The sequence below is a fragment of the Diceros bicornis genome, chromosome X, assembly GCF_020826845.1.
Source record: "Diceros bicornis minor isolate mBicDic1 chromosome X, mDicBic1.mat.cur, whole genome shotgun sequence".
NCBI lineage: Eukaryota > Metazoa > Chordata > Mammalia > Perissodactyla > Rhinocerotidae > Diceros > Diceros bicornis.
In genome coordinates this window covers 90,526,600-90,552,611 of record NC_080781.1, presented here as the reverse complement: position 1 = coordinate 90,552,611, position 26,012 = coordinate 90,526,600, and the positions used below count along the sequence as shown (strand labels likewise).

Sequence of the window (26,012 nt, the reverse complement as noted above, 5' to 3'; positions counted from 1 at the left end):
TTAAAATTACTCTGGTCTTTACTTAAGAGCAGCAAGAATTCCTAATTTCCACTCTTTATCTTGTTTTATTAATTTTTATTCATTTTATTAATTTTTTAGCTAATTTTAAAGTCCTGATTCAATGTTCCATGAAAGGAAATACATTTAAAATTCACACACACACATTTTAAATAAACGATTTACTAAATTTTCATATTGAAATGGATATTTCCTCTAAGATTGGTGGTTTAAAAACTATTTTTTCAAAGACTAACCACTTTTTCAAGTATATTAAAGTAGTGTTCTATTAGTGGGAATTGATTTTATAAGTCGATCAAGAACAATGAGACTATTTGGATAAAATAAATATCTAACATCAGGCATTTTATAAAAGAGCTATGGTCTTATCAGACAAAGCATATAGATGATTTACATGTTTTATTTTAGTTGTACTGTATGAAGAAAACCCAGATTTTCACAAATAAGTATGTATAAATGTTAAGAGTTTTAAAATAGCATTTCTTGCAATCTTAGGAGACTTTACCATTAAAGATGCCGGGAGAAGCTACATTCTGAGATGTACACAAAAATGAATTATTCTGGCCTTATAAATTACTAATCTGGGTGTCTTTGAACATGGGTGTTATTTTTGTAACCTTTTAAATTAAGGAAAGCTCTTTTTAAACAGAACTGGAAAAAAAATGTGCAGAACTCATGAAGCACATCTACCAAAGCCTCGGGTAAAGAGCGTGCGAGGAAGACAGTTTGAAAAGCATTACTCTGGATGATCAAACACTATGGCAACCCACATTCCTATATGCAAATGCCACATTTTTTTTTTCAGAAAACACATTTGTGGGTATTTATAGATTATGCTTGATAACAGCTAAACTGTCATGACTTTGTAAAGAACAGTAGAACTCTGAAAATGAAGATGTCTAAAGGTATTCTAATTCAAATAGCAATCTGATATAAAATTTCTTATGTCTGATAAGATACAAAAGTAGATTTTAATGTTTCGAATATTCAGAAGAACTATGCAGCTATGAAGGCTCAAATATAACAAGTAAGGCTCAAATATAACAACTGCAGTGAATAAATGTGTCATTTCAGACATTTCATTACTGCGAATTCCACCATACTTGTCTAATGTTTTCTTCTTGGGGGGAGATGGGAGGGAATAGAACTGCTCCTGGATGAGAGTTAATAAATTATTATGTACCCATAACACCTCATAATTACCTCATAAAGTTCAAACCTAACAGATGTTAATTATTTAATTTCTTTATTTTGTTATTTTCAGTAAGTAATTGACAGGCTCAACAAGCTATGGTAATGAACTTTATTTAAATAAAGAATCCATTAGTCCATATTAGTGATGGTGCTCAGGGCAAGCTACCCCAGGAGGCACCACTCTGGTATGCGGATTATTTCGAGCTGAAGACAATAAGGACTCAGAGAACTCAGGAAGAATATTTGAGTTTCCCCTCCCAAACTGCCTAAAGAATTTAAAACAAAAGATCTGTTTCAGGAAGGAGTTATTATCATGATGGCTGTAAAGATAATGTAGGATAGAGGTTACAACAGGAAAGGCACCAAGCCTCTTTTATCAAAAACTCTGTCTCTCCCTGACCACATTATCTATAGATGACCCTGAAAAGAATTGTCTTCCTGGCCTCTGAAGTCCCAGACCACTACCCACCCCCAACACGTTCCTCGCCTTTAGCTGCAATACTTAAGCAAGCAGCTTAGACAGAGGGACGAGTTGCTCATTTCTGAGTTTCTCCCATGTATACATGTTATTAAACTTGGTATTATTTTCTCTTGCTAACCTGTCTTGTTAATTATTTGGCCAGCCATAAGAACCTTAAGGAAAAGGGCAAAGGGAGATTCTCCCTCTCCCCCGACACTAGCATTTAAAAAAATGAAAAGGTGAAAGGGAAATAAGGGAAAGATTTACTTTATAGAAGAATTCCAGATGATAAATGTAGAAGGAATGATGAAATTAGAAATCACCATTTTGTAAAACCCTAGTTATAATTTGATTCAGGCAAGAATCATCAACCTATGTTAAAACCATGTGAAATGTTGCTGGGCAACTGGTTATTTACACGATCTCAAAGAATTACCCCACATATCAGTTCTTAATTACAAACACAAATATGGAAGATACGTTCTCAACCAAATGATCACACCTAACGTCACCAATAATGGGGCAATCTGATAGCCATGTTCTTCGTGATGTGACGATGAAAGTGAAGACGTGATACACTGAGGACAGACATCACCTATGCAGCATCCTTGACAAAAACGTTTACCCTGAATCTGATTATGGGGAAATAATCAGACAAATGCAAATTGAGAAACTTTCTGTAAAACAACTGGCTTGGTCTCATCAAATGTTAGTGAAATGAAATTTTTTTTAAAAATTTAGGGACTGTTCTAGATTAAAGACTAGGAAGATATGACAAATAAATGTAACATATCTTTGATTGGATCCTAGAGAAAAGAAGTTATAAAGGACATTATTGGGGTAGTTGGGGAAATCTGAATATGGGCTGCATATTAGATAATAGTGTTGTATCAGTGATAAATTCTCTGCCTTTTAAAATGATACTGTGCTTATACAGGTGAAAGTCTTATTCTTAAGAGATATACACTGAAGTATTTGGGGTAAAGTGTTACAAATCAGCAACTGAAACTAAGAGAAGAGAAGAAAAGAGAAATAAAAAAAGAAAAGACAGACTATAGCAAATACGACAATGTTAACAATTAGAGAATCTGGGTGAAGGGTGTGGGTATTCATTGTAATATCCTTGTAATGATTCTATAGATTTGAAATTTCTCAAAATAAGAAATCAGAGCAAATAATAAAATGTAGTAGTAAGTTCATTAAACATTCAATAATAAAAAGGACAAAATAAGTAACTATAAAATGATTGATCAATTCCTTTAGTAAAGGTATTGACTACCAAAATTCCACTCTTGCTTTAACTCAGTTCAAATGGTTAATCTGTTATATACAAAAAGCTTATAAAATATTTGGATTGATTTTAATCAACTTCTTAAAATGTGATAACTCAAATAAAATTAAAATTATGCACCTGTATACTCACGCACAATCTGATGTAACATTTTATAATTGGACTACATTAAAAACAAAAGCATGAAATTGTTTTAGCAGCTATTTCAGCCTAGTCATCTGTTTAATACAAGTAATTTTTCCAAATGAAGATCTTGCTTCATTTGCAAGAGTAATTCAACAGCGCCCCTCAAAAGTAATGAAAATAGAGGTTTACAAAATTTCATGAGACTTACTGATATATTTTTCTGCTACTTTGCACCCATTCAACACCTCTAGATTTTTCTCCAAATTAGTCATATCTCATAAATAAAATATATCATTATAAATAGTTACCTATCTGAGACAATTGAGATTTAGTGTTGTTTCATATCTTGACAGCAATTTGTATATTATGTCCATCCAATAATGGAAGAGATCACAGACAATTTTCATTAGACATTTTAAGCTATCCAAGAAAACACATAAAAATGGCCTTAACTGTTCATATGCACAAACATAACTTTCAAGGTATCAAATGCTTCTTGATACTGAGTTTACATAACTAGACTGTAATTAAATGAAGTGAGGGGGCCAGGATTAATTAAAACACTATTTTTCTATCAGAAGCTATAATTTACTAAAAATTATCTGTATCAGTTTACTTCATCATAAAATAGGGATGCATTTCTGAAGGGGAAGTATAGCTACAAAGAGTGGTAGAAACCATGTAAAAAATATAACTATGCAGCAGAGAAATGACTAGATATCAGTACCAAATTACTAATAGTGGTTTATGTTAGGTTATGGGGGTATGGGTTTGTTTTTGTTTTTTGTTAATTCCCTCTCCTTAATTCCGTTATCCAATTTTCTGAACCATATTGTATTACTCTTAGAATAACAACTTGAAAAGCATTTGCTTTAAATCATATATTTGGTTTAAAACATATATTTAAAGGAATTATAGCCTTTTGTAGTATTTAAACATTTAGCACTATTAATTCAAAAAAAGCCAAATTCTTAACTACTACCACAAATCTCAAAATACTACTCCAGAAACTTTCCTACTTCTGAGTTCGTGTACCCTTAGTTTGGAAGTAGTTATTGAAACCTAAATTTGTAGAATATATACAATATTCAGCTGGAGACAAGAGTTCAAATGAAATGAGAAAGGGATACCACGGCTGTGCAGTATAAAATGTAGAATTTTAATATTGAGATGAAGGGTGAGGGATAATCCTCGTGGTTGTTTGTATCTTTTCATAAAGAGGGTGACTTTAAATGTAGTCTGTGGTCTAGGGGCCTTCTTAGAAGATCTGAGCTTTTACAATGGTTATAATATAACTGGCTTCTAAACTGATGGTGAGGAAGCAAGGAATGAACGCATGCATGCATATGTCAATGGAAGCTGGCAGTAGTTGTGGTTCAGCACTTTCTTCCAAAAATATATATTAGGAAATACCATGAGAATCATTTCTTTGATTATTACTATAGCAATGATTTTAATATGTAGTGTGTCTTACAGTTTACAAAGTGCTTCATAATTCTATTAGGGATGGCAGGGTACATACAGATAGAGTGTTTCAACTCAAATCACTCAGCCATTAAGAGATAGAGCCATGAACCAAACCCTCTGCGTCCAAACGCTGTAATTTTCACTATGGTGTAATTTATGCTATAAGCATCCATTTTGTGTGGTGGCTTTCCTATATGATTCACTTTGTACATCAAGCTGTGAGCAAAAACAATTGGAGAAAAAAAACTCCAGGTGAAATATCCAGGATGTTTCTAGCTGGTGGGATGAAGAGCTATTTTTGGAGCTTCCTAGATAATAGGAAAAGGATGGAGGGGAGAGCTCTCAGTATATTTTAGTCACATCTGTATGCAAAAATCACAGTCACTATCAATAGCAGTGTCACCACGAAAACTAAGGAACTACACACACACACACAAACACACACACACACGTGCTGAGTAAAATGAGAAGGAGAGCATGTAGATTGGGTGTATTATCAAGTAGCACTTACAGTTCTGAGGCCCCTAACTGTACAGTCCAAAAGCAATTAAAAAGAAGGCAGCGCTATATGGAAAAGTTAGAGCAAGTGGGAGAAGAGGAAGCTGAGGGGCCACTTAAATCTACGAGTACCTAAGAGAGATTACATGGGTGATGATGAACAATTGTCCTCAGTGGAAGCAGGAAACATGACAAGAGGAAAGAGACCTAAACTGTAAGAGAAAAAATTTAGTTTATCCTCAAAAAAAATAAGATTTTAAGATGCTGGACTGCATTTCCAATGGAAGAGGACTTCTGTTCTTGAAAAGCATTATGAATGCAGCTTTCTGATTTTAGTTTATATACAGTTCAGTGTCGGAGGAGTTGTGAATATGTCGAGATTGAACAAAAGGATGTTTAATTATTTTATCGCTGTTGTAGCCTAGAGTATTTTAAAATGTCTAAGGTGTATTAAGACATAGTCCTTGCCCTTTGAGAGCTTATAAGCATTTTAATTATACAATATTAATTAAAAAAAACTAATGTTTAATTGAAATTAATTATAAAAGGTAAGAGTGCATAAGAAAGGTGAACACTGATGATATAAGATCCAAAGAGGCACAATGTTGAAGCTACTTTAGACACGGGGAAAATGGCTTCAAAAGAATTAAAGGCCATTGCTAAAAATGGGATTATTTTTAACACTGATGTTTGGTTCATACAGCAGCAGTATCTCTTTTCTCACATTTAAGTTGCTCAGTATGTTCTGTTTATCTACGTTGATGTTACCTATTTGTGAATATCTGCTATGAAAACACAAAGACCATGTCTGCTCGGTCATTTTTGGCCCATAGAGCAACATTTGCATAGAGGTATTTAATGCTCTAGGATCGAGTAGCTTTCCCACAGGCAGGGCTCTATGTTGTTGGTGGGACTATAAGCATTCTCCAGCTGGTAGAAGATAACAGCCACCTATTAGCAATCGGTGAAGGACTAAACAATAACAACGTTAGAGAAGGTAAGCACCCATGGTGATGATCATTATGCACAACTGCCTGGAATCCACCAAATTCTTACTTAGGTGTTGGTTAAGAGGACAAGCTCTGAAGTCAGTTTGAATGGGTTCAACTCCTGGCTCTCCCACCTATTCACTGTACAACCCCAGACAATGTACTTGCTTTTCTAAGCCTCACTTTCCTCATCTTATAACATGGGGGTGATAACTGTTATGAGGATTGGGTTAGTTTTTACGTGGAACTTGATTAGCACAGTTCCTGGCACTTAGCATCCTCTAAAGGTTAGCTACTATTAAGTGTTAAATATAACAGAATGAATGTTATATACTGTATTGGTTTGCTAGGGCTGCCATAACAACAACAACAAAAACAACACCGAGTAGGTGGCTTAAACAACCAAAATTTATTTTTTCACGGTTCTGGAGGCTAGAAGTCCAAGATCAAGGGTTGGTTTCCTGTGAGGCCTCTCTCCTTGGCTTGCAGATGGCCACCTTCTCTCTGTAACCTCACAGGGTCTTTCCTCTGTGCATGCCTCTGGTATTTCTTCGTCCAAATTTTCTCTCATCAGGACCACAGCTAGAGTGGATTAGGGCACACCCTAATGGCCCTCTTTAAAGGCCCTGTCTCCAAATACAGTTATATTCTGAGGTACTGGGGGTTAGGGCTTCAATATTAATTGTGGGGGACACACTTCAGCCCATAACATATACCTCCTCTCATTCTAAGCAAAAGCATTCCACACCATAAGAAAATCTGAAATAATTTTAAGGAAAAGTCTCAGTTCTCTTATAACTTCTCAGCTTTTGAACATAGAACCTATGTAAGCTCATTTAACTTTGAGAGGATAGATAGATAGATGGATAAATAGACACAGAAAGACACACACACTATATCTAGTATACAGTTGCCAATCATACTTTGTAAAACAGCTTTCTAAATGTAAAACCACTCTGCCAAAAAAGCATCATCATCAATGAGTATAAATGATTTACCTAAAGTGTACAAAGTAGTTACTGTACTCAAAGCACAAGAATTACATATTGCACAAGCAATTCTTTTCTCCTTAGATCACAAGTTCATTGAAGAAAGGAACCATGACAGGTTAGTAAAAATTTACAAACAGATCAGCATAAAAATTGAACCCAGAAAGCTTTTTGTGTCTTTGATTGATGCTCTTAAAATTCATTTTTGTTTTCCACATTATTTTGATAGGTAATTGTGGTTGCAACTATAATAGCACATGCAGTCAATGCAGTAATGCTGTTATCTGAATTATGGTGACCATAGTAAAAAATTACCTTAAATATTACTAGTCACATGACCATTATTTAGTGAGGCAGGCCCACAAAGCATTTCAAACAAGCATATCAACTGGATACTAATTCAAGTTCTGAATACCTGTTGACCACTGACAGGAAATACTTTGGCCAGTATATACTACTCAAGAAAAACTCCATAAGGGGCTGGCCCCATGGCGTAGTGGTTAAGTTTGGCACGCTCTGCTTTGGTGGCCCGGGTTTGCGGGTTTGGATCCTGGGCGCGGACCTACACCACTCATCAGCCACGCTGTGGGGGTGACCCACATACAAAATAGAGGAAGACTGGCACAGATGTTAGGTCAGAGCAAATCTTCCTCAAGCAAAAAGAGGAAGATTGGCAACAGATGTTAGCTCAGGGCTAATCTTCCTCAAAAACAAAAAAACTCCATGAGACAAGGCCAGACCCCAGGAATTTGGAAATGGAGGCAATGTCTTCCTGAAAAATTGATGCACAAACCTACAGAAATACATATAATATGTAGCTCAAATGAGAAAATACATAAAAGGGCTTTAAGAGCTAAAGAACTTTATAAATCTAAGGTGGCATTCTTAAGATGATTCTATTCTGCCCTTATCCCATTCCAAGGAGCTGATTTTGGTTCAACCAAACAGTCCTTCCCTAACAAATAAGCAGTTAAAAGAAACTTGATTAACTAAAATGGGAAATGGAGTCCAACATGTGAGAAAAAGCCAAAATTTGATATATCGTAAGTTAGGGTAACTCTTTAATATTGATCAGAATCTTATTGTTTCCACTTTTTCCCCTGATCACAAGGCTACCTGGATCAAAAAAACATTGCCTCATAAAAAATATCCCTGTGTCATGCTACTTTAAGTTTCATAACGGCAACAGGAAATTTTACACAGAGCTTCTAAAGGATACATAGTACAGACTATATTACTTAACAACAAAAATAAACATAGAAAAACACTTACCATATAATTATCTCATGCTATATGGCTGATCAAAATTTTTGCCATAGTTGAAAAGTAAAACAAGCAATGCAATATGAAATAATGGCTATACTAGTTTTAAATGTCTTATATCAAGCATCAGATTTTAAATGCATCCTTTTACCTAATTATATACACAGAGAAATATCCTCAACAAAAATTCCTAACATAATCACAGTCAAAATATACAGAAAATAAACTTGTAGTGCAGAATCCTACATGAAAAGTAAATCTTTTTGTTTCCAACATCAGGATAATATTATAAAACATAACTACCCCATACTCATAAATATTAATGTAATCAATTTACAAAATATGTCTAAGCATAAAGTCATTATTCATACTGTCTTTCAGACATTTCCAAATGCTCAAGGTAAGATGGCTTCCTAATATTTTATAATCTACACTATTTTAGCATTCTTTAAACAACAAATTTAATCTGGCACGATGAAATAATGTAATTTATGACAATGCACTGGAAGGCAAGGGACTGATACGAAATTGTTCTAAAAATGAATGGAAATTTAAATAATAAAACCTTTCAAAACATATGCAGATACTCCTATCCAAAACAAGTATAATACACAAGCTGGCTTTTAATATTAAAACATAAGGAAATGGGAAGGTAGCTACTCATTGCTCATAATGAATGTAAAATTAGAAAAGACCAAAATTGGAACTTTAATAGTGCTGGTGCTATTTTTAAAAGATCACTTATAATACACCATCATTAAACAGTCTCAGGTCTTATTTTCATCTGATTACCAAATGAGTTTTTCTACTTTATATATACTAGTTAAAAATAATTGCATTGGTTATTTTTATTCTGATTCAATTTAAATTTTTAACAAAATTGTCACCACCATAAAACTAAGTATTTTACAGTAGCAACTATCCTACAATTTCTAAACCCATAAGAAAAAACAATCAAATTGGAGTGCAAGAAAGCCATGTTTTCTCTTGAAGCAGCTACTTCCAACTCCAAAAATCAATGTTTTGTCTCCCCCTTCTGGACTATACAATTATTTAAAAAAAAAAAAAAAAAGGCAAAGTAAGATTTGATCTTTGTTCACAGGATATTTTCAAATAGTTGGCCTGACACAAGTGTAACATTACATGAAGTAATCATTAAGATACTATTCAAACAGCAGACTAATAAAACTTCAATTTAATAATGCAATAGCAGCTTAACAGCCCACAAACACATACTGTGATGCTTAGCGGTATTTTATGGATATCACGATTACTAGGTGGCTTATAGTAAGGAAGACATCAATGGCATTTTGAGTTTCTTACTTTGAGCCTGGCCATAAGTTTATACTTTTAACTGGAACTTTCTTTCAGTATGACCTTCGTCACCAGCTTGGGGGAACAAATTCATTTGGCTCTATTTTGAGAAAAAGGTCCTGCAATATTCACTCAATGAGTGCCCAGGATTCCCATGCCCCATTTAGGACAAAGAAACATACATTTGTACCTAACCTTCACCCATGACAGGGTTGTCCTTTCGACTCAGATTATTTAGAAACTTTGCAAAAGATACAAATGTGACATCTTAATTATGTAAAATGGCTTATCTGGTAAGCAATACTATAGGCCATCAAAATGATTAGCTCCTTTCTATCCGAGGCCACTGAGTCCCCTAGAAGTACACATGGCCTTCATTGCCTTATACAGATATTGAAGCTTCAGTTTATAAACAAGGAAAGGTTATTAGAATGACAAACAACATATTCAGCAGCAATGTGCAGCGAGCATATTTAAAATAGCAAAAGTAGGAGTTTGAAACAGAGAACCAAATTATAAAATTCTACTCTTAATGCTGTAAATGCTAAAGAAATGTTCTTGTGTTGCAATAACTTTATTCTTGCTTTTATGATTTTACTCATTTTTCCTTGATTTACGTGTGTGACTGAACTCAACATCTTTTACTCCAAACTTAATCTTGCTCCTGACTTCTCTATGAATGCTCAAGTCACCATCATTTCAGTCACCCATGCTTGAAATTTCAGTCACTTTTGATTCACACATCTCTCCTGCCCTTTTTAATCATTTGCTGGGGCTGATATATTCTACTTCCACAATCTCTCTCCCTCATCTATACCTTCCATTTAGTCCTGACTAACCACTCTCCAGTTCAGGGTTTTAATACTTCACCTACTGCAACAACCCCCAGCTTGATCTCCCTCCCCTAGCCTCTAACCTCTCCAATTTCCACGGCTCCATTTATCTTCCCCAAACAGAGCTGGGATTTTGTCATTCCATTGCTCAAAACCTTGCAGGATTCCTCACTACTAAAGTACCAACTCCTCAGCACATTTCTTCTAAAATGACTTTAACCTACCTTTCCAAACTTACAACCCACCACTAAGCTTAACTTATGCTTTTTGTCACCTTAACTAGCTCTTGGGGTTGGTTATTAAATACCCCCATACTTACCCTTGCTCGCCCCACTCCAACCACAGTGGCCTCTTTGCTATTCTTCAAATACTCAAAGCACACCCCCAGCCCAAAGCCAAAGCACTTGATGTTCTCTCTGCCTCTGTAACTCTTCCCTAGATATCTGCATGGCTCTCCCTAATTTCATTTATGTCTCCCTTCAAACGTCATAGAGCTCACCTATCGAAAATAGCACATCCCTCATCACTGTCTGCTTTCTCATCTTGCTTTTTTTCCCTTCATTGCACTTCCCACTACCTGCCATTATATTTAATATGTGTCTGATTGTCTGTCTCCCAGTTAGAATGTAAGCTCCATGAGCAATCTATCTGTATGGTTCATCATTTGAGCACCTAGAATAGCGGCTGGCACACAATAGGTGCAGAAACTTTTTGTTCAAGAAAGGAATAAAACTGTGGTTACAGAGGTTAATAAGGTCACAGGGAATGAACGAGTGCTGAATCAAACAAATTCAAATTCAGGTCTTTCTGGTGCTAAAATAAACACCATCCCCAAAACATCCTACTGCTACCCTAGGCATTCAACTGTATACGTCCGTCATTAAATTACTATAAGGTAATACAGTATCTTATATACATACAATATAATATAATATATATAATAAATATAAATTTAACATTGCAAGGTTTGGTCGTTATAATTCTATTTTCCAATTATCACATGTAATCACATCAATTCTTACTCTTTGTTTTCCACAGAAGAATGGTTATTTTTCCACCTGTGGATAAATTATTCCTGGCTTGCAGTGGAACCAAATCAATCATTTTAGCTGTTTTCTAAATCTGTTTTATGCAATGTGTTACTAAACAATAAAAAACAATTTATTTTCTTTCCAAAAGTCGTACAACACTTTTAACTAGAAGCCAATGAAAAAGTCATTCAGGTCTTTCTATCTCTATCCTACTCCAAATTCTCTTTTGCTATTTTAAGCTATCTACAGGAAGATATTTTATCATTTCCCTTCATAGATGATATCTATAACAAATTTTCAACTATTTTATTAAATCTTTAAAATAACCTAGTCAATATTATCGAGGCCACATATGAATTTTTTATTTTTTTCTCAAAGTCCAGCAATAATCTACACCACATAACACATAGTTTCCAATAAATAGGGAAAGCCTTCTCCTTTTTCCATCCAGCTGAATCTTTCCCACCATTTCAGAATAAATCCTATCAAATAGCACACACCTTGAATATTTAGCAAAAAAAAGAGGCAGCTCACAGTCTTATCTCATTTTACTGTCTAATCTTCATATTTTTATGTTTTTTATACCCAGTATTTTGTAGATTTCAATATATTTAATGAAAAATGTAATTTCGAGGTACTATTTGCAAGCCTCTTTATATGTTAAATATATTAAATATAAACAATAAACTTTAAAACCATCCTGAATTTAGTACTGTTATCCTTATTTTATGGATGGGGAGACTGAGGTTCAGAGAAGTTAAGTAAATTGTCTAAGGTCACACAACTAGTATGCAGCAGAGTGGGAATCTGAACCCACGTCCATTTGCCTCTAAACCAGTAGGCTCTACTAAAATTTGCATCCCTTCATAGGATCTATACTGCGGACATAAAAAGACAGACCCACAGGTTGATAGTATTATTCAAGGATATATATTACTATAAACTAAAGTAAAATAGGAGTATTATAAGAGAAGCCCTTGAGGAACATATAATGTAATAGAAAGTAGAAGATAAAGTAGAAAGGGATTCTCTAAGAGTTAAAAAGAAAGTGCTACAGAAGTCCAAATCAATTACTAGGTGGAAACTAGGGGGTGGGGGGAATACGGTGGGAATCAGGATAGGCTTCAGAGAAGAGCTGTGGAGGACGGCAGAATGTTGACAAAGGAAGGAAAACATTCTATGCAGAAAAAGATGCGATGAGCAAAGTCAGAAGCAAGACTGCATGAGGCTGAGGGGGTGGTTATGTTCAGGTAACAGGCAGTTTTCTAGCCTGATTTTTAAAGTAAAATTTATAAAAGAGAATAGCGAAAAGTAAGGCTGACGGTAGTCTGAGATCGGGAGGGCCTCAACTGCCTCCATTTTTGCTTCTAATCGACAATGGATAGACAAGAAAGACAGGGCTACGCAGACCTGGTTCATTGCATATTCCATCTTTCCGATGTCAATCTGCCTTCTACATCACTCATTTTTAGACCAATGTATGTAATCTCCAGGCAACCATAATACTTAAAGTGGTTATTCTCGAATTTCTTCTCTCTGGAACACTTCTATGAAATTCTTATCTGCCCATTTTATCAATGAACAAAGACTTCCCATCTTTTGAAGATTAATGAGACCATGAAAAAATAAGCCCTTTAGTACCTGACTTTCACCAGAGTGATTTTAAATATTGTTTTTTCACACGACTCTCTAGTATTAAGAAAACAACAACAAAAAGTCTTTCCCCTTAAGGCACCCCTCCCACCTAAACTCTGGAACTAATTCCTCATCACTTCCTCTAGAAGCTCATTCCTATCGTTTCCTCCCTTTAGAGCAGGATTTGCAAACTCCAATGTGAGAAGCAGGGCCTAGATAAGACAATGGGTAAGAAACAGTTTATACTGCAGATCATTCATAACACCCATCTCATTATACCGTCTTTCGAAATACTCCAGACAAGACGAAACTTTTCCATGAACCATATACAGCCTGCTGGCCTGCCACTTTGCAACCTTTACCATATTGCATCTTCCTGCCCTATCTTTATTCTGTCTACCTGTCTGTCTTCCCCATTAGACCTAGTATTCTGAGGGCAGGAGCTATGTTCATTGGAGAAGACGTATAAATAATTTATTATAATGTTAAATATTATAATACAGCTATATACATGGTGCTATGGGAAGGAAGGAGTTATGGAGGGTAGCTTCTCCTTCTAAGATTGAGATGAAGCTTAATCTTGATGGACATTTAGGAGTCTGCTGGGCACACTAAAGAAAAGGGCATTCTAGCTCAAAGAAACAGAATGTGCTTGACTTAGAGGTATTAAAGAATAGGATGTTAAAGAATTGCCAAGTGTTCCTGTACAGATAGAGGACAGGCACATGTAAGAATGCAGCTGGAGAGGAAATTAGAAAACGAGGCAGGGATAAGATCACAAAGGGCAATAGGGAGCCACCTGAAAGTTTTAAAGGGGAAAACAGCTCTGGTAACAGAGTAGAAGATGCGTGAGTAGGGTAAGAGCGAAGACTAGGAGACTACTTAGGAGGCTACAGCAATGACAGGTGTGTTAAAAGATGAGTCTGAACTAAGGAAGCAACAGTGTGAGTAATGAGGGGAGAGAGTTGAGAGTTATTTAGGAGAAATAATCAACAGAACTTGGTAACTGAATGTGAAGGAATCGGTCATATTTCACTGGTTTCGGGCATAAGCCATTGGATTGCTGATGGCGCCAAGACCAGAAACATAGGCTGGCTCTGGCCCACATTAAAATAAGCTTGAGGGTTCCGTTATCACCCTCACTGACACACACAAGTCTCCTAGGTAGCCCCCAAAGAAATCTCTCTCTATCCTAATTCAGTATTTCTCAAAGTGTGCTCCTCAGACTACCTTAACAGAATCTCCTGTGGTGCTTGATAAAAACGCAGAGGTCTTGGCCCTATCCCAGACTCTATGAGCGACAAAACTTACATTTTGGTACACTTTCGAGTTTCAGAACCATTAGCCTAATCCAGCCTACCTACTACTACCAAATTTATTTTTCTTAAACCCTGCTGTCACTTCCTTGCTCAAACTAATTTCTAATCTTCTGCCTGGACTTCAAGATCCTCTTTCAAATTTATTTTTGAATCTTTACAATATACATTCTTTGTTCCAATAAAGTCAACCTCATCTCTCGCTTCCCTCTCCCCACCACTGCCCCCACACAGTTTGGTTCTTTCTCCAAGCCTTTGCACTGAATATTACTTCATAATCTGAGAGCTTCTCCGTAGTCTCTTCTCCATAGTCAAATCCCAGTCATCACAACTAACTCTTCCTGAAAGCCCAGCTTAAGTGCAGAAATTTGCATGGAATTTTCTCTAATTACTCTAACCCTACTTCTCTCTCCTGCTTATGAATTCCTATTACACTTACAATCAGCACACAATAGTTAAGGTTTGATCATTTCAACATATATTATTGAAACTATAAGGTCTTATCTCATTCTTATTTTCCAGTCATTGGCACACCTAGCACAGTTCTTGGCACATAATAAGCACTAAAGAAATATATGCTGATTTTTGAAATTATCCTGAAAGATTGACGTCTTTTTTCCCCAGATATCACATGAATTAAAAAAGAGAAAATAAATCAATTTTTTAAAGCAAAATAAATATTAAATACATTTACTACTGTAGACATCACCGTACTTAGTGATGTTAAAGATAATGTTTTCTGCCCTGTTCTCTAAATACGGACTGCTTAATCATGAAGGCAAGGTAATTACAAATAGCTCTCAATTACAATATAGGCCACTTTCGGTGTATTATGTAACAGTGCATCATGTAATTATGGCACTGAAATATAGTGCCTTGAGTATAAAACCTTTAAAAAACAGCAACAGAAAGAACCTTAAAAGATAAAGTAAGCCAATCACTTCAATTTCTCCATTTAATAACTGAACCTCAGAGAAATTACATGACTTGCCCAGGGCCGGCCCCGTGGCTTAGCGGTTAAGTGCGCGCCCTCTGCTACTGGCAGCCCGGGTTCGGGTCCCGGGTGCACACCGACGCACTGCTTCTCCGGCCATGCTGAGGCCGCGTCCCACATACAGCAACTAGAAGGATGTGCAGCTATGACATACAACTATCTACTGGGGCTTTGGGGGAAAAGTAAATAAATAAATAAAATTATACATGACTTGCCCAAAATCACAGAGCCGACTAGCAGCACTCAACAAAGACAGGCACCTAGGCCTCCTGACTGAACATAAGGGTTGTTGTCATTACACTGTGTGCTCAGTGAGACTAAAATCAAAGTGAATCCTGTTAGCATAACCAACATTTTAGGAGTCTCTCCCTGCCATCCTGAGAAACTGAGATAAAACACAAAATTTCATCAGAATCATAAAGACTGACACAGGCACAATTCCAAAACAAAATTAAACTTTCCAAGACAAAATATACAAGCATATTGTAGTTCTAAAACATTTCCCCAAACCACAGGAAAAACTCATACTATAGCTAAATTCTAATCACCTGATCTTAATATTAATTTCACTGCTTTGGTAAAATATACACCAAAAGAAGGACCAAATAGTATAAAATACTATAAGCAACAATCATTCAATTCCCAAAAGCATAAATTCACATCTAAGGGTAAAACACATCTTTTGTACTCACCGTAACTTTACTTCCAACTATCTGCATGCAGGGGTCAACGGAGAGTGGTTATGGTGTAAAAAAAAACAAACAGCAACAGTATTAGTAATCAGAAGCTTTTCACAGAAGTTAAGTGTTTAGTAAATTAGTAAGTAGCTAACCCTATGTATACTCTTTAACACTTCAGATCTAGAGGCTAAAACAAATATATCAGTATAATTTCTACCATATTTCAAAAATGTGTAAAGTTTGCAAAATAAGGATTCCCAAATAAAAGATTACTACTATTTGAGGATTTTTTAAAAATGTACTATAATGGGCTTCTCATAGAGTATGATCTAAATATCAAATAATGCAAGAGTAAGTGAAATCAGGCATCATTTTACCAGCCCACAGCCCCTCAAAACAATTATCAATGGATACTTGATTTTTTTCCCCAAAGATTTTTTTTTCCTTGTTATAACAGGTATACTATTAAGGTTGAAATAAGGTATTTTAGAATATAAATGTTGCATTTAAAGTCATGCATTAAGAAATGAACTTTAAGTTGAAAACTGGAATATTTTATATTGCTATGAATTTAAGGTTTATAACATTGTTTTGCATTATACTTGAAAATTACAAAGAAGATAGATTGCTTATGATTCTAGTTTTCTTGGTCACCCTAGCATTTCTATTATAAGATCAGAGTTTTCTATATAATGTGAAGACAAAGAAGCATTTTATATCTAAACATGCAGATATTCCTAAGGAGGAAACAGTTCAAAAATTGCAACTTTGATTGAGCTTTCCTAATGGATAAGACAAGAGAATTTCTGAGAGGCAAAATTGTGTTTAAGAAAGCAAGAAGTAAAATCATAGTCCTAAACATAATTTTATGTTGAAATCCAAATATAAATCAAATCATTATTATCAGAATCCTACACCTGAATATCAAGCAATGTCCAAAAAAGGGCTAATTCATAATCTAAAACCATTAATCTGACAGCAGTTATTACCAATATGTGTTCTATTTTTCAGCTAGTACTTTAAAAATAAAAATCAAATATAACTGAAATCCCAGTAAGAATCCTAAATTGAACAGGATACCACAAGATACAAAAAGATAATGACAGTTTCTAACTAAATTATTTCAGAGGAATTCATGATTTCCAAATACAGAAGCAGCTTTCTTAAATATTCATTCAACAGACTATTTACAGGCAGTGATTATTGAGTTGAATAAAAGCCTCTTTGGTGCCATTAACAGTCTTCTGAATTGAAAGATATGCTATTGACCTAAATTATTTCCTCCCACTAAAAAGACAGAGGTCTTATTTGTCCCTTGTTTATTTAGCACAGACAGGAGACCAAAAAAAGAATGTGAGCCTGTCTTAACAATTAAGGCAGGTCTATACTCAGTGAAACGACCAGAATACGGCCCATTTAATGATTCATTCGGATTGCAAAATGATTGCATTCAGATAAAGCACATACAGCAAAATCGATTACATTGGCCAAGAGAAGCTAAGAGAAACTGGTTTGGTCATGTTTGGGTGCAATTGTTTTTCACCATATCCAGATGACACCTGGAAAAGAAGACCTTGGAAAGAAAATATCTGATAATGGCAAAAGCAAAAGCATAACTAACACACACACACACACACACACACACACACAAACAAACACACAAAGATATGCTGCAACTTTCAACCGCTTATTACACGGGCCAATCTAAAAATTCTGTAGATGTTTTTGGTATCACTATTTTAACTTATTTTCTATTGAGATTTTTTTTTGAAATCAGTCACACCTCTCAATGGCTGATGTGTCTTCAAAAATATAATTTTACATATTTCAAAATCTCAACTTCAAAGATTGCGATTTAAGTTAGAAATAAACTAGTTTCTTACTGGCATTTGGCAAACTAATGTTAGGATTTCAGTAACTAATTTTTCCTCATAAATGTCTATATATGCTGTTAAGATATAACATGCAAGACCCCCTCTAAATCCCTGATGTGTTGCACCTCTTTCAGGATTATGAATCGGTATGACAACATTTGCAACATTAACAAAGTCTAGTTTTCCACTTCTGAAAACATATGCTGGTGTTTAAAAATATAGACTCTTCCAGATTATTTGTGGCCAAATTATCTACATGTACCAACTCCCTAAGTCAAGTGCGTAACCACACTTGTTACAATGAGCAGACAAGTCCGGCTTGTGCAGAGAAGAGGTTCTTCTCCAAACCCTTATTTAAAGTTCATTCATCACTGACAGAGTTACTCAAGCTACTTTTTCCTTTAATATTCACACAACTTACTCTGTATAACTTACTCTGTATATCTATGGGACTTTAAGAAGAAAAAATTAAGAAATAGTTTTCATCATCTTTTAATTTCCCTTACATTCTCTTATTCCATGCTAATTTTAACAAAGTTAATTACATAACAAAAGACTCTCCTTTGCTTTAGAAACAGGTTTTGAGCATACACCTACGTATAGTATCATCTTGCTTTATTGTCCTTACCCAGGAAACCAGGAGAATGATGGACGTTTCTTATTGAGCTCATATTTGGTTTTTCAATTTCTCACAAAATGACTAATGCAGGTGTTAGAGGGGGAAATGTACAATTTATGTTTAAATGTAAATATAATTCTTACATGTTTTACATGTGACTATAAAACATTTTTCCACCCAGGACTTTAGTGGAAAAGAGTTTGACTACTTATGAAGCATTTTCATAAAGAAGTGGCTACAATCACACCTACTCTAAACAAGGGAATGTTTTTAATCAATGTATTAATATAATGAAAAAGTAAATGTAAAAAAGTATAAGATATGCAAAGCGTATCTAAAGCCTAATGAAAGACAGAGGATGGAAACCTTGGTTACATGTAGGTAAACAGCCATGTGTTAGGTTATAATTTATGCAAATTTTATTGTCACCATCATGAAGGGGTCGAAAGATGAGAGGACTGTTTGTCACTGAACGGCACCCCTCTCACCTTCAAAAGGAAATTAGATAAGCAATTTTCTTTGTTTTAACAACAGAAAACACAATACTAATTAATGTCTCCCCAAGGTGAGAAAGATTTAAATATCAACAGGCTTTCTTTCATCATAATATTTGGTCCACGAAAAATATTAGCAAATAAAATGTATAATCTTGGAACTCTAAAGAAAGTGCCGTCCACAGGTCAAGTGCTCATATGTACGTTGAATGAAACAAATAAGGGTCATATACTAAATAGTTACAGTACTGATTTTGAGGCTAACGCCTTAAACATAGAATTTTCATGTATTTTGAGAAACTTCAGTTTCCATCTTTTGAATAAAGCAGTGAGAGCTCATCCAACATTTACTCCAACTTTAGTATCATAATCTGAAACATGAGTATATAACTTAAAAGTGTGCATTTCTTTGGTCAGTTGAAGAGGAAAGAATATAAGAATGAATGAAAACAAGTTCTACATAGACACAGAGGAAAAATCAAAAGGTTAAGGAATAAGAGCTTCAGATAATCTTCATTATCTTCAGTCCCACTTACACAAACAAAAACAACAAATGAGCCAGGAACACTAACAGAATCTTATCATTAAAAACACTACATGATTAGTCATATATTATTATCTGTACTTTGCACTCAGATTTCGTTATATAGCTTTACTAGTGTATTTGCCTTTAGGTATTTGAGAAATAACACTGAACGTACACCCTGGATCTCCTAAAGCATTTTACTGTGAACAATAACTGGAGTGCAAAAATGAGAAGAGATTCATCAGAATTTCAAAGTAAAACCCTATGCATCACCTAATTCTATTGAAAACGACGCTCATGGCAAATTTCACTTATCACTTGAAACATATTTCTGCCCTTGGATACCAGAAGCAAATTAAAAAACATGCTGTTGCTCTGCTCTGGCAGAGCTGCAAGGCATTATGTTTAATAGTTCAGCATTCAGATTTAGCTTGCTTAAAGTACAATATGGAATCAATGCAATCGTAGAATTCAGGGCAAAATGCATCAGTAATTGCCACTGTCATTACTGTACTGAAAGAGCATTAATAGCACAGCCAAATAATTTTACAAGATATTTTTCCAATAAAGAACTATTTTCTTCACTGGTCAACTTTTTAAATTTAAAACATGCATGTTTTAAATGTAAATGTTTGTATATATTTTATATATATATATACACATATATACACACACACATATACCACACACACATAAAATCACCGTGTGTGTATATATATATACCCACACATATATATAACATATACACACATACATAGTGATTTTATAAACTCTAGATTTGAAAGCTTTTTCTTTACAAAAATGTAAAAAAAGCATTTCACCATTTCAAAAATACATTTTTTTCTTACAAAAAGAAATCAAACCTGGAAGCACCTTAGGAAGTGAACAAAGCAACATATTCCATTAAAACACTAAGATTTTCCTGCCGGTAACAAATCTTCTCAATGAACCCTACCTTCAAGTCTTCTGACACTCACACAAACAGATTTGATTCAAGTTCCTACGAAGCACCTTCCTTTAGATTAAATTAAGCTGTCTAGTAACAATTATGAGGTAGTTTACAGAGTTAGCATCACCTAAAATAATGAACAAAACTAACAAAACTGCATATTAAAAATATTGCTAGGCCGTCCCCGTGGCTTAGCGGTTAAGTGCGCGCACTCCGCTGCTGGCGGCCTGGGTTCGGATCCCGGGCGCGCACCGACGTACGCTTCTCCGGCCATGCTGAGGCCACGTCCCACATACAGCAACTAGAAGGATGTGCAACTATGACATATAACTATCTACTGGGGCTTTGGGAGAAAACTAAATAAATAAAATAATAAAAAAAAAATATTGCTAAAAATGTCATGAAAACAGACACCAGACATGTAGTTTTTTATTTATTTATTTTTTGTGTGAGGAAGATCAGCCCTGAGCTAACATCCATGCCAATCCTCCTCTTTCTGCTGAGGAAGACTGGCCCTGAGCTAATATCCGTGCCCATCTTCCTCCACTTTATGTGGGACGCTGCCACAGCATGGCCTGACAAGCGGTGCATCAGTGCGCGCCCGGGATCCGAACCGGGGCTGCCAGCAGCGGAGCGCGCGCACTTAACCGCTAAGCCACCAGGCCGGCCTCCGAGACATGTAGCTTTAATGTAAACTTAGTGAAAGCTTGTGACTGGACTATGTTAGTGACTTCTCCCTCAAAATTCAAAATTTTCATATAACAAACTGTAGATTAAGTAGAACACCTGCAAATTGCTGTCAACTTTTAGTAAGTGCACAAAACCTCTGCCTCAAAACTCACTTGATTAACTCAGAGCCTTTTATCAATCTGTCTGGTTTATGATAATGGAAGTCTAATTATGAACAGTTTTGAAATATATATTAAACATATAAAAATACACGTATAAATTTTTTTCTGAATAGTCTATATGAGTACGTTGAGGAAAGAACTTGAAGATCTGAGGTTTGTTTATTTTTAAGCTGATAATGCTAAGCTCATTACTTTGGTGCCAGGAAAGTCTCACTACTTACAGATTTGGCAGTTGCAGATATATACTGGACGACCATCTCACGCTTGGTGGTAAAATCTTTGTTTCGCAAAGGAGCTTTTCGTTCTTCATTAAGGTTCATGTCCTCCTATTAGAAAGAACATTTATTGTGAGCATTAGCAAATTTCTGCTTAAGAGTTTCAAAAGTGATTAATAAATATTAATATTCTGTCTTAAAATAGTAAATATGCCGTGACTAACAACAATGATCATTTTTATGGATCCTTCACTATCATTTTCCACTCTAGATACCATAATCTTGTATAAATATCACCATATCTTCATGGTTCATATCTCTACCTAGTCAACTAATGAGCAGAAAGAAAAAATATTTTTAAATTATTCCACAGAATTGGCAGTTTCTAACATAGATAATACATCATACAGCCTTAGTTTATTTACCCTGATACCACAAATAAACACATACCTTACTATTTGGCATATACTCCCTTAGGATCACTATTATCTAGAAAAGCAAATATGATTGTAAATTAATAGGAAATATATATCTATGTCACTGAAGAAAAATTCATGAGAAGTTGCTGGATTTGGAAAAGCAAAAAAAAATCAGTTAGCTATATTGGAATTATAGTTAGCTATACTGGAATAACAAAAATCACTCACTGGAGGGAAAAAATATTCAGTTAGAAGAACACATTGTTTTGAGGTTCAATGAGCTTTAATTTGGTTGGGAATCTTCCTTTATTTTGTGATACACACACATATAACATTTTCACTAGACAAATTATTTTTCTTAATTGTTAAACTCATGTTAATCCTTGCAACATATTAAGACCCTCTTGAGGGGGTCAAAAAACCAAGTTGGAAATGACTATGCTTCAAAAAGCAACATCAAATGAAAAGACTACCTACAGAATGGATGAAAATGTTTACAAATCATATGTCTGATAAGGGACTTGTATCCAGAATATATAAAGAACTCTGACAAATCAACAATAAAAAGACAAATAATTCAATTATAAATGGGCAAAGGATTTGAATAGACATTTCTCTAAAGAAGATATACAAATGACCAATAAAGACATGATGTTGAACATCATTATTCATTAGGGAAATGCAAAACAAAACCACAATGAGATACCACTTCACTCTCACTAGGATGGCTAGGATAAAAAAGATGATAACAACAAATGTTGATGAGGATGTGGAAAAACTGGAACTCTCACACATTGCTGGTGAGAATGTGAAATGATGCAGCCACTTTGGAAAACAGTCTAGCAGTTCCTCAAAAAGTTATACATAAAGTTACCACATGACCCAGCTCATACCCAAGACAAATGAAAACACACAAATTTGTACCTGAATGTTCATAGCAGCACTATCAAAGAGTGGAAACAATCTAAATGTTCATCAAGTGATGAATGGATCAACAAATGTGCTATACCCATACAATGGAATATTATTCAGTCATAAAGAGGAATGAAATATTGATACATGCTATACCATGGATGAACCTTGAAATCACAGTATGCTAAGTGAAAGAAGCCAGTAACAAAAGACCACATATACTGAATGTCCAGAATAGGCAAATCTATAGAGACAGAAAGTGGATTAGCGGTTGCCAGGAGCAGGGGAGGAGGGATAAGAGAATTGAGATGTGACTACTGATGGGTATAGTGTTTTTTGGGAGGAGGGTGATAAAAATGTTCTAAAATTCACTGTTGTGATAGTTGCACAACTCTTTGAATACACTAAGAAACACAATGAACTGTACACTTTCAGGGGGTGAATTTAATGGTATGTGAATTATATCTCAATTTTTTAAAAAAGGAAAAAAAATCAATATTTTTATCCCTTTACTCTCTTAGTAATTCTACCCACTACTATTTTTTTTAAAATCAAGTAAACTAATGGGCAAAGAAAAAATATTAAAATTATTTTAAAGACTCACATGTGAGAACATGGAAGGGAAAAAAAGGACTCATAAAAAGTAATCAAACTGCATCTATCTATTGAAAAGTAACTTCGTTGACAGCAAGAATCTCATGATCGGGGCTGGCCTGGTGGCATAGTGGTTAAGATCGTGCACTCTGCTTCAGCAGCCCAGGGTTCACAGGTTCGGATCCCGGGCGTGGACCTACACACGGCTTATGAAGCCATGCTGTGGCAGGCGTCCCACATATAAAGCAGAGGAAGATGGGCATGGATGTTAGCCCAGGGCCAATCTTCCTCAGCAAAAAGAGGAGGACTGGCAACAAATGCTAGCTCAGGGCTAATCTTCCTCACAAAAAGAAAAGAAAGAAAAAGAATCTCATGATCTATATATGTACTCACTGCAATGACTCCTATGACAATTCATTCACAGTCAATACCTTATAAATTTTGCGTATATATACATGATCCCCCTTCCAAATCACCACTATCACCATCTCTACCCCTACCTTTCCTATCTTATCTCCTTATTCTCATTTGTATATCGTACTTGTTAATGATTTACTTGAAGGCAGAAGACATCTTTTTCCTCTTTTCCTCTCTCACAGGCTAGATCTAGCATTGTTGAAGCAAAACAGAATCATGGAAATGAGGCTGAATAGCACTTTCAACATAGTCCACAGATGTTCACCTATGTTCTGTGTCGATTTCAACTAACAGGGAACTCACTACCTCTGCAGGCAGCCCAGCCCATCTTAGGGCAGTTCAATTTTTGCCAATTTTTCCTTTGGATGACTGGATGTGAAATATGTACAACAAAATATTAATAGCATGTTAAGGTGGCAAGACTGTGTCCTTCTTTTTTCTTCTCTACTTTCTGAATTTTGAATCACTCATTTACTGGACCTGTACCATGCCCCAGGGACTATGCTAGGCTGGCTAGAGGAGTGCAAATTTGAAAGACTGTTTGTACCCACAAATTAAATGAGTTATTATTTATGAAGCACTTAGAACAATGCCTGATACATAGTAAATGCTATCTTTGTTAAATAAATAAAAATAAATAATTCATGGTCTAGTAGAGAAAACAAATATGCAAACAAATAATTATAATAGAGGTATGTAAATAGTGCTTTGGGAACACAGAGGACAGACGGAAAGGGCAGAGAAGTCATCACCAGGATTTGGGTCTTGAAGGATGAGAAAAATCGGAGTGAGGGCAAGGAGACTAGCTAGAAGACCACAAGGGTCTTCTGTCAGGTTTGGCTGCCCAACAGCATTTGAACACGCCCTCTACATCTTAACACATCCTCACAGTGTCAGTTCCACCTAACCAAGGAAGAATCCATAAAAACGACATTTGCCAGTCTCCCTTATAACTAGAGTACAGGCGCGTGGCTTAGTTTCCACCAATGAAATGCATTTATAGGTGTAGATTCAGAAGTGAACCATGTTAGGAAGCAGGCCACGAGTAAGCCATCCAAAAGACGTGACGTGGTTATGGAATTAATGGCAGCAGCCACATCTTTTTCATCACAACAGTTTGACTAAGTGGTTCTGGGACGGCAACAGCTCCTTAATTGGACTATATTTCAGTTGTGTGGTTCTAGAAGTTATTCCTATAATGTTATCTGGAGCCTGTTTCTGCAACCCATCTGATTCAAGAGTTACCTAATATCTCTTAATAATATATATATTTCTATTTAAACTAGAGAATATAGGATTCTTTTATGTTCAATAATTTGGACTATTGAAGTAATTCAGCGACTAGCAATAAGAGTTTGAACTAAAAGAGATGGTAGTCAGATTGGACAGAGGGAATAAACTCAAGAACCACGTAAATGTTATTTGAAGGCAGCATTCTCTCCTTCAGGCTAAAGTATATCTACCTGCTTCAACTTAGCTTCATTGACATGGCTTAGCATCCATATCTATCTCTCTCAAATACTCTGTGGTTTGATAAATACAAGGAAAGAAAGGACTTCCACCTGCTTCATCTTGAAATGCTATACCTCTATTAACTCAGCCTCTGATTTTATGACCTTATTGGCAAGCACATCATTCTGCTGACTCATACTGTGTTTGTTTACATGAAAACCCCTAAATACTACTCACATATGCCAGGCTATGTCACTACTGCCTCAAAACATACTGGTTAAATTGGAGTCTCCTGCAAATGTGGTTAGCATGAATCTGCATCTCCCAAGTAGAATCAAGTCTGAAATGCTGACAAGGTTGAGTATCTATATCTGTACACTTCACAGCCAGGCCTAAGAGTGTGGTAGTGCCACCTTTGGCAGTCTCTAAGCAGAGAGTTTGCTCTCCTTCCAGACATTTCTACATTATAATGTACCTCCACTCAATTTTTAATGGCATAGACTGCTAAGATCATGCCATCAGAGTAGAATCATTTCGTATGGAGGTCGGAAGGATAATAAGGGGAATACGAGATCATAGCAGAGGAATGTTG

At 35.4% G+C, this 26,012-nt stretch overlaps 1 protein-coding gene across 4 annotated transcripts in view; it reads right to left on the bottom strand.

Moving 5' to 3' along the window:
• The window catches only part of DIAPH2 (diaphanous related formin 2), an 836,961-nt gene that overhangs the window by 741,179 nt on the left and 69,770 nt on the right, over nucleotides 1-26,012 (bottom strand). For 3 of the 4 annotated variants that reach the window (XM_058536303.1, XM_058536305.1, XM_058536304.1), the window contains 2 exons: nucleotides 21,633-21,737; nucleotides 16,111-16,131 (listed from right to left, as the gene is read on the bottom strand). In XM_058536303.1, the coding sequence (XP_058392286.1) occupies nucleotides 16,111-16,131; nucleotides 21,633-21,737 (126 nt within the window). The remainder of the gene's footprint in view (nucleotides 1-16,110; nucleotides 16,132-21,632; nucleotides 21,738-26,012) is intronic. The other variant, XM_058536306.1, reaches the window with a different exon arrangement.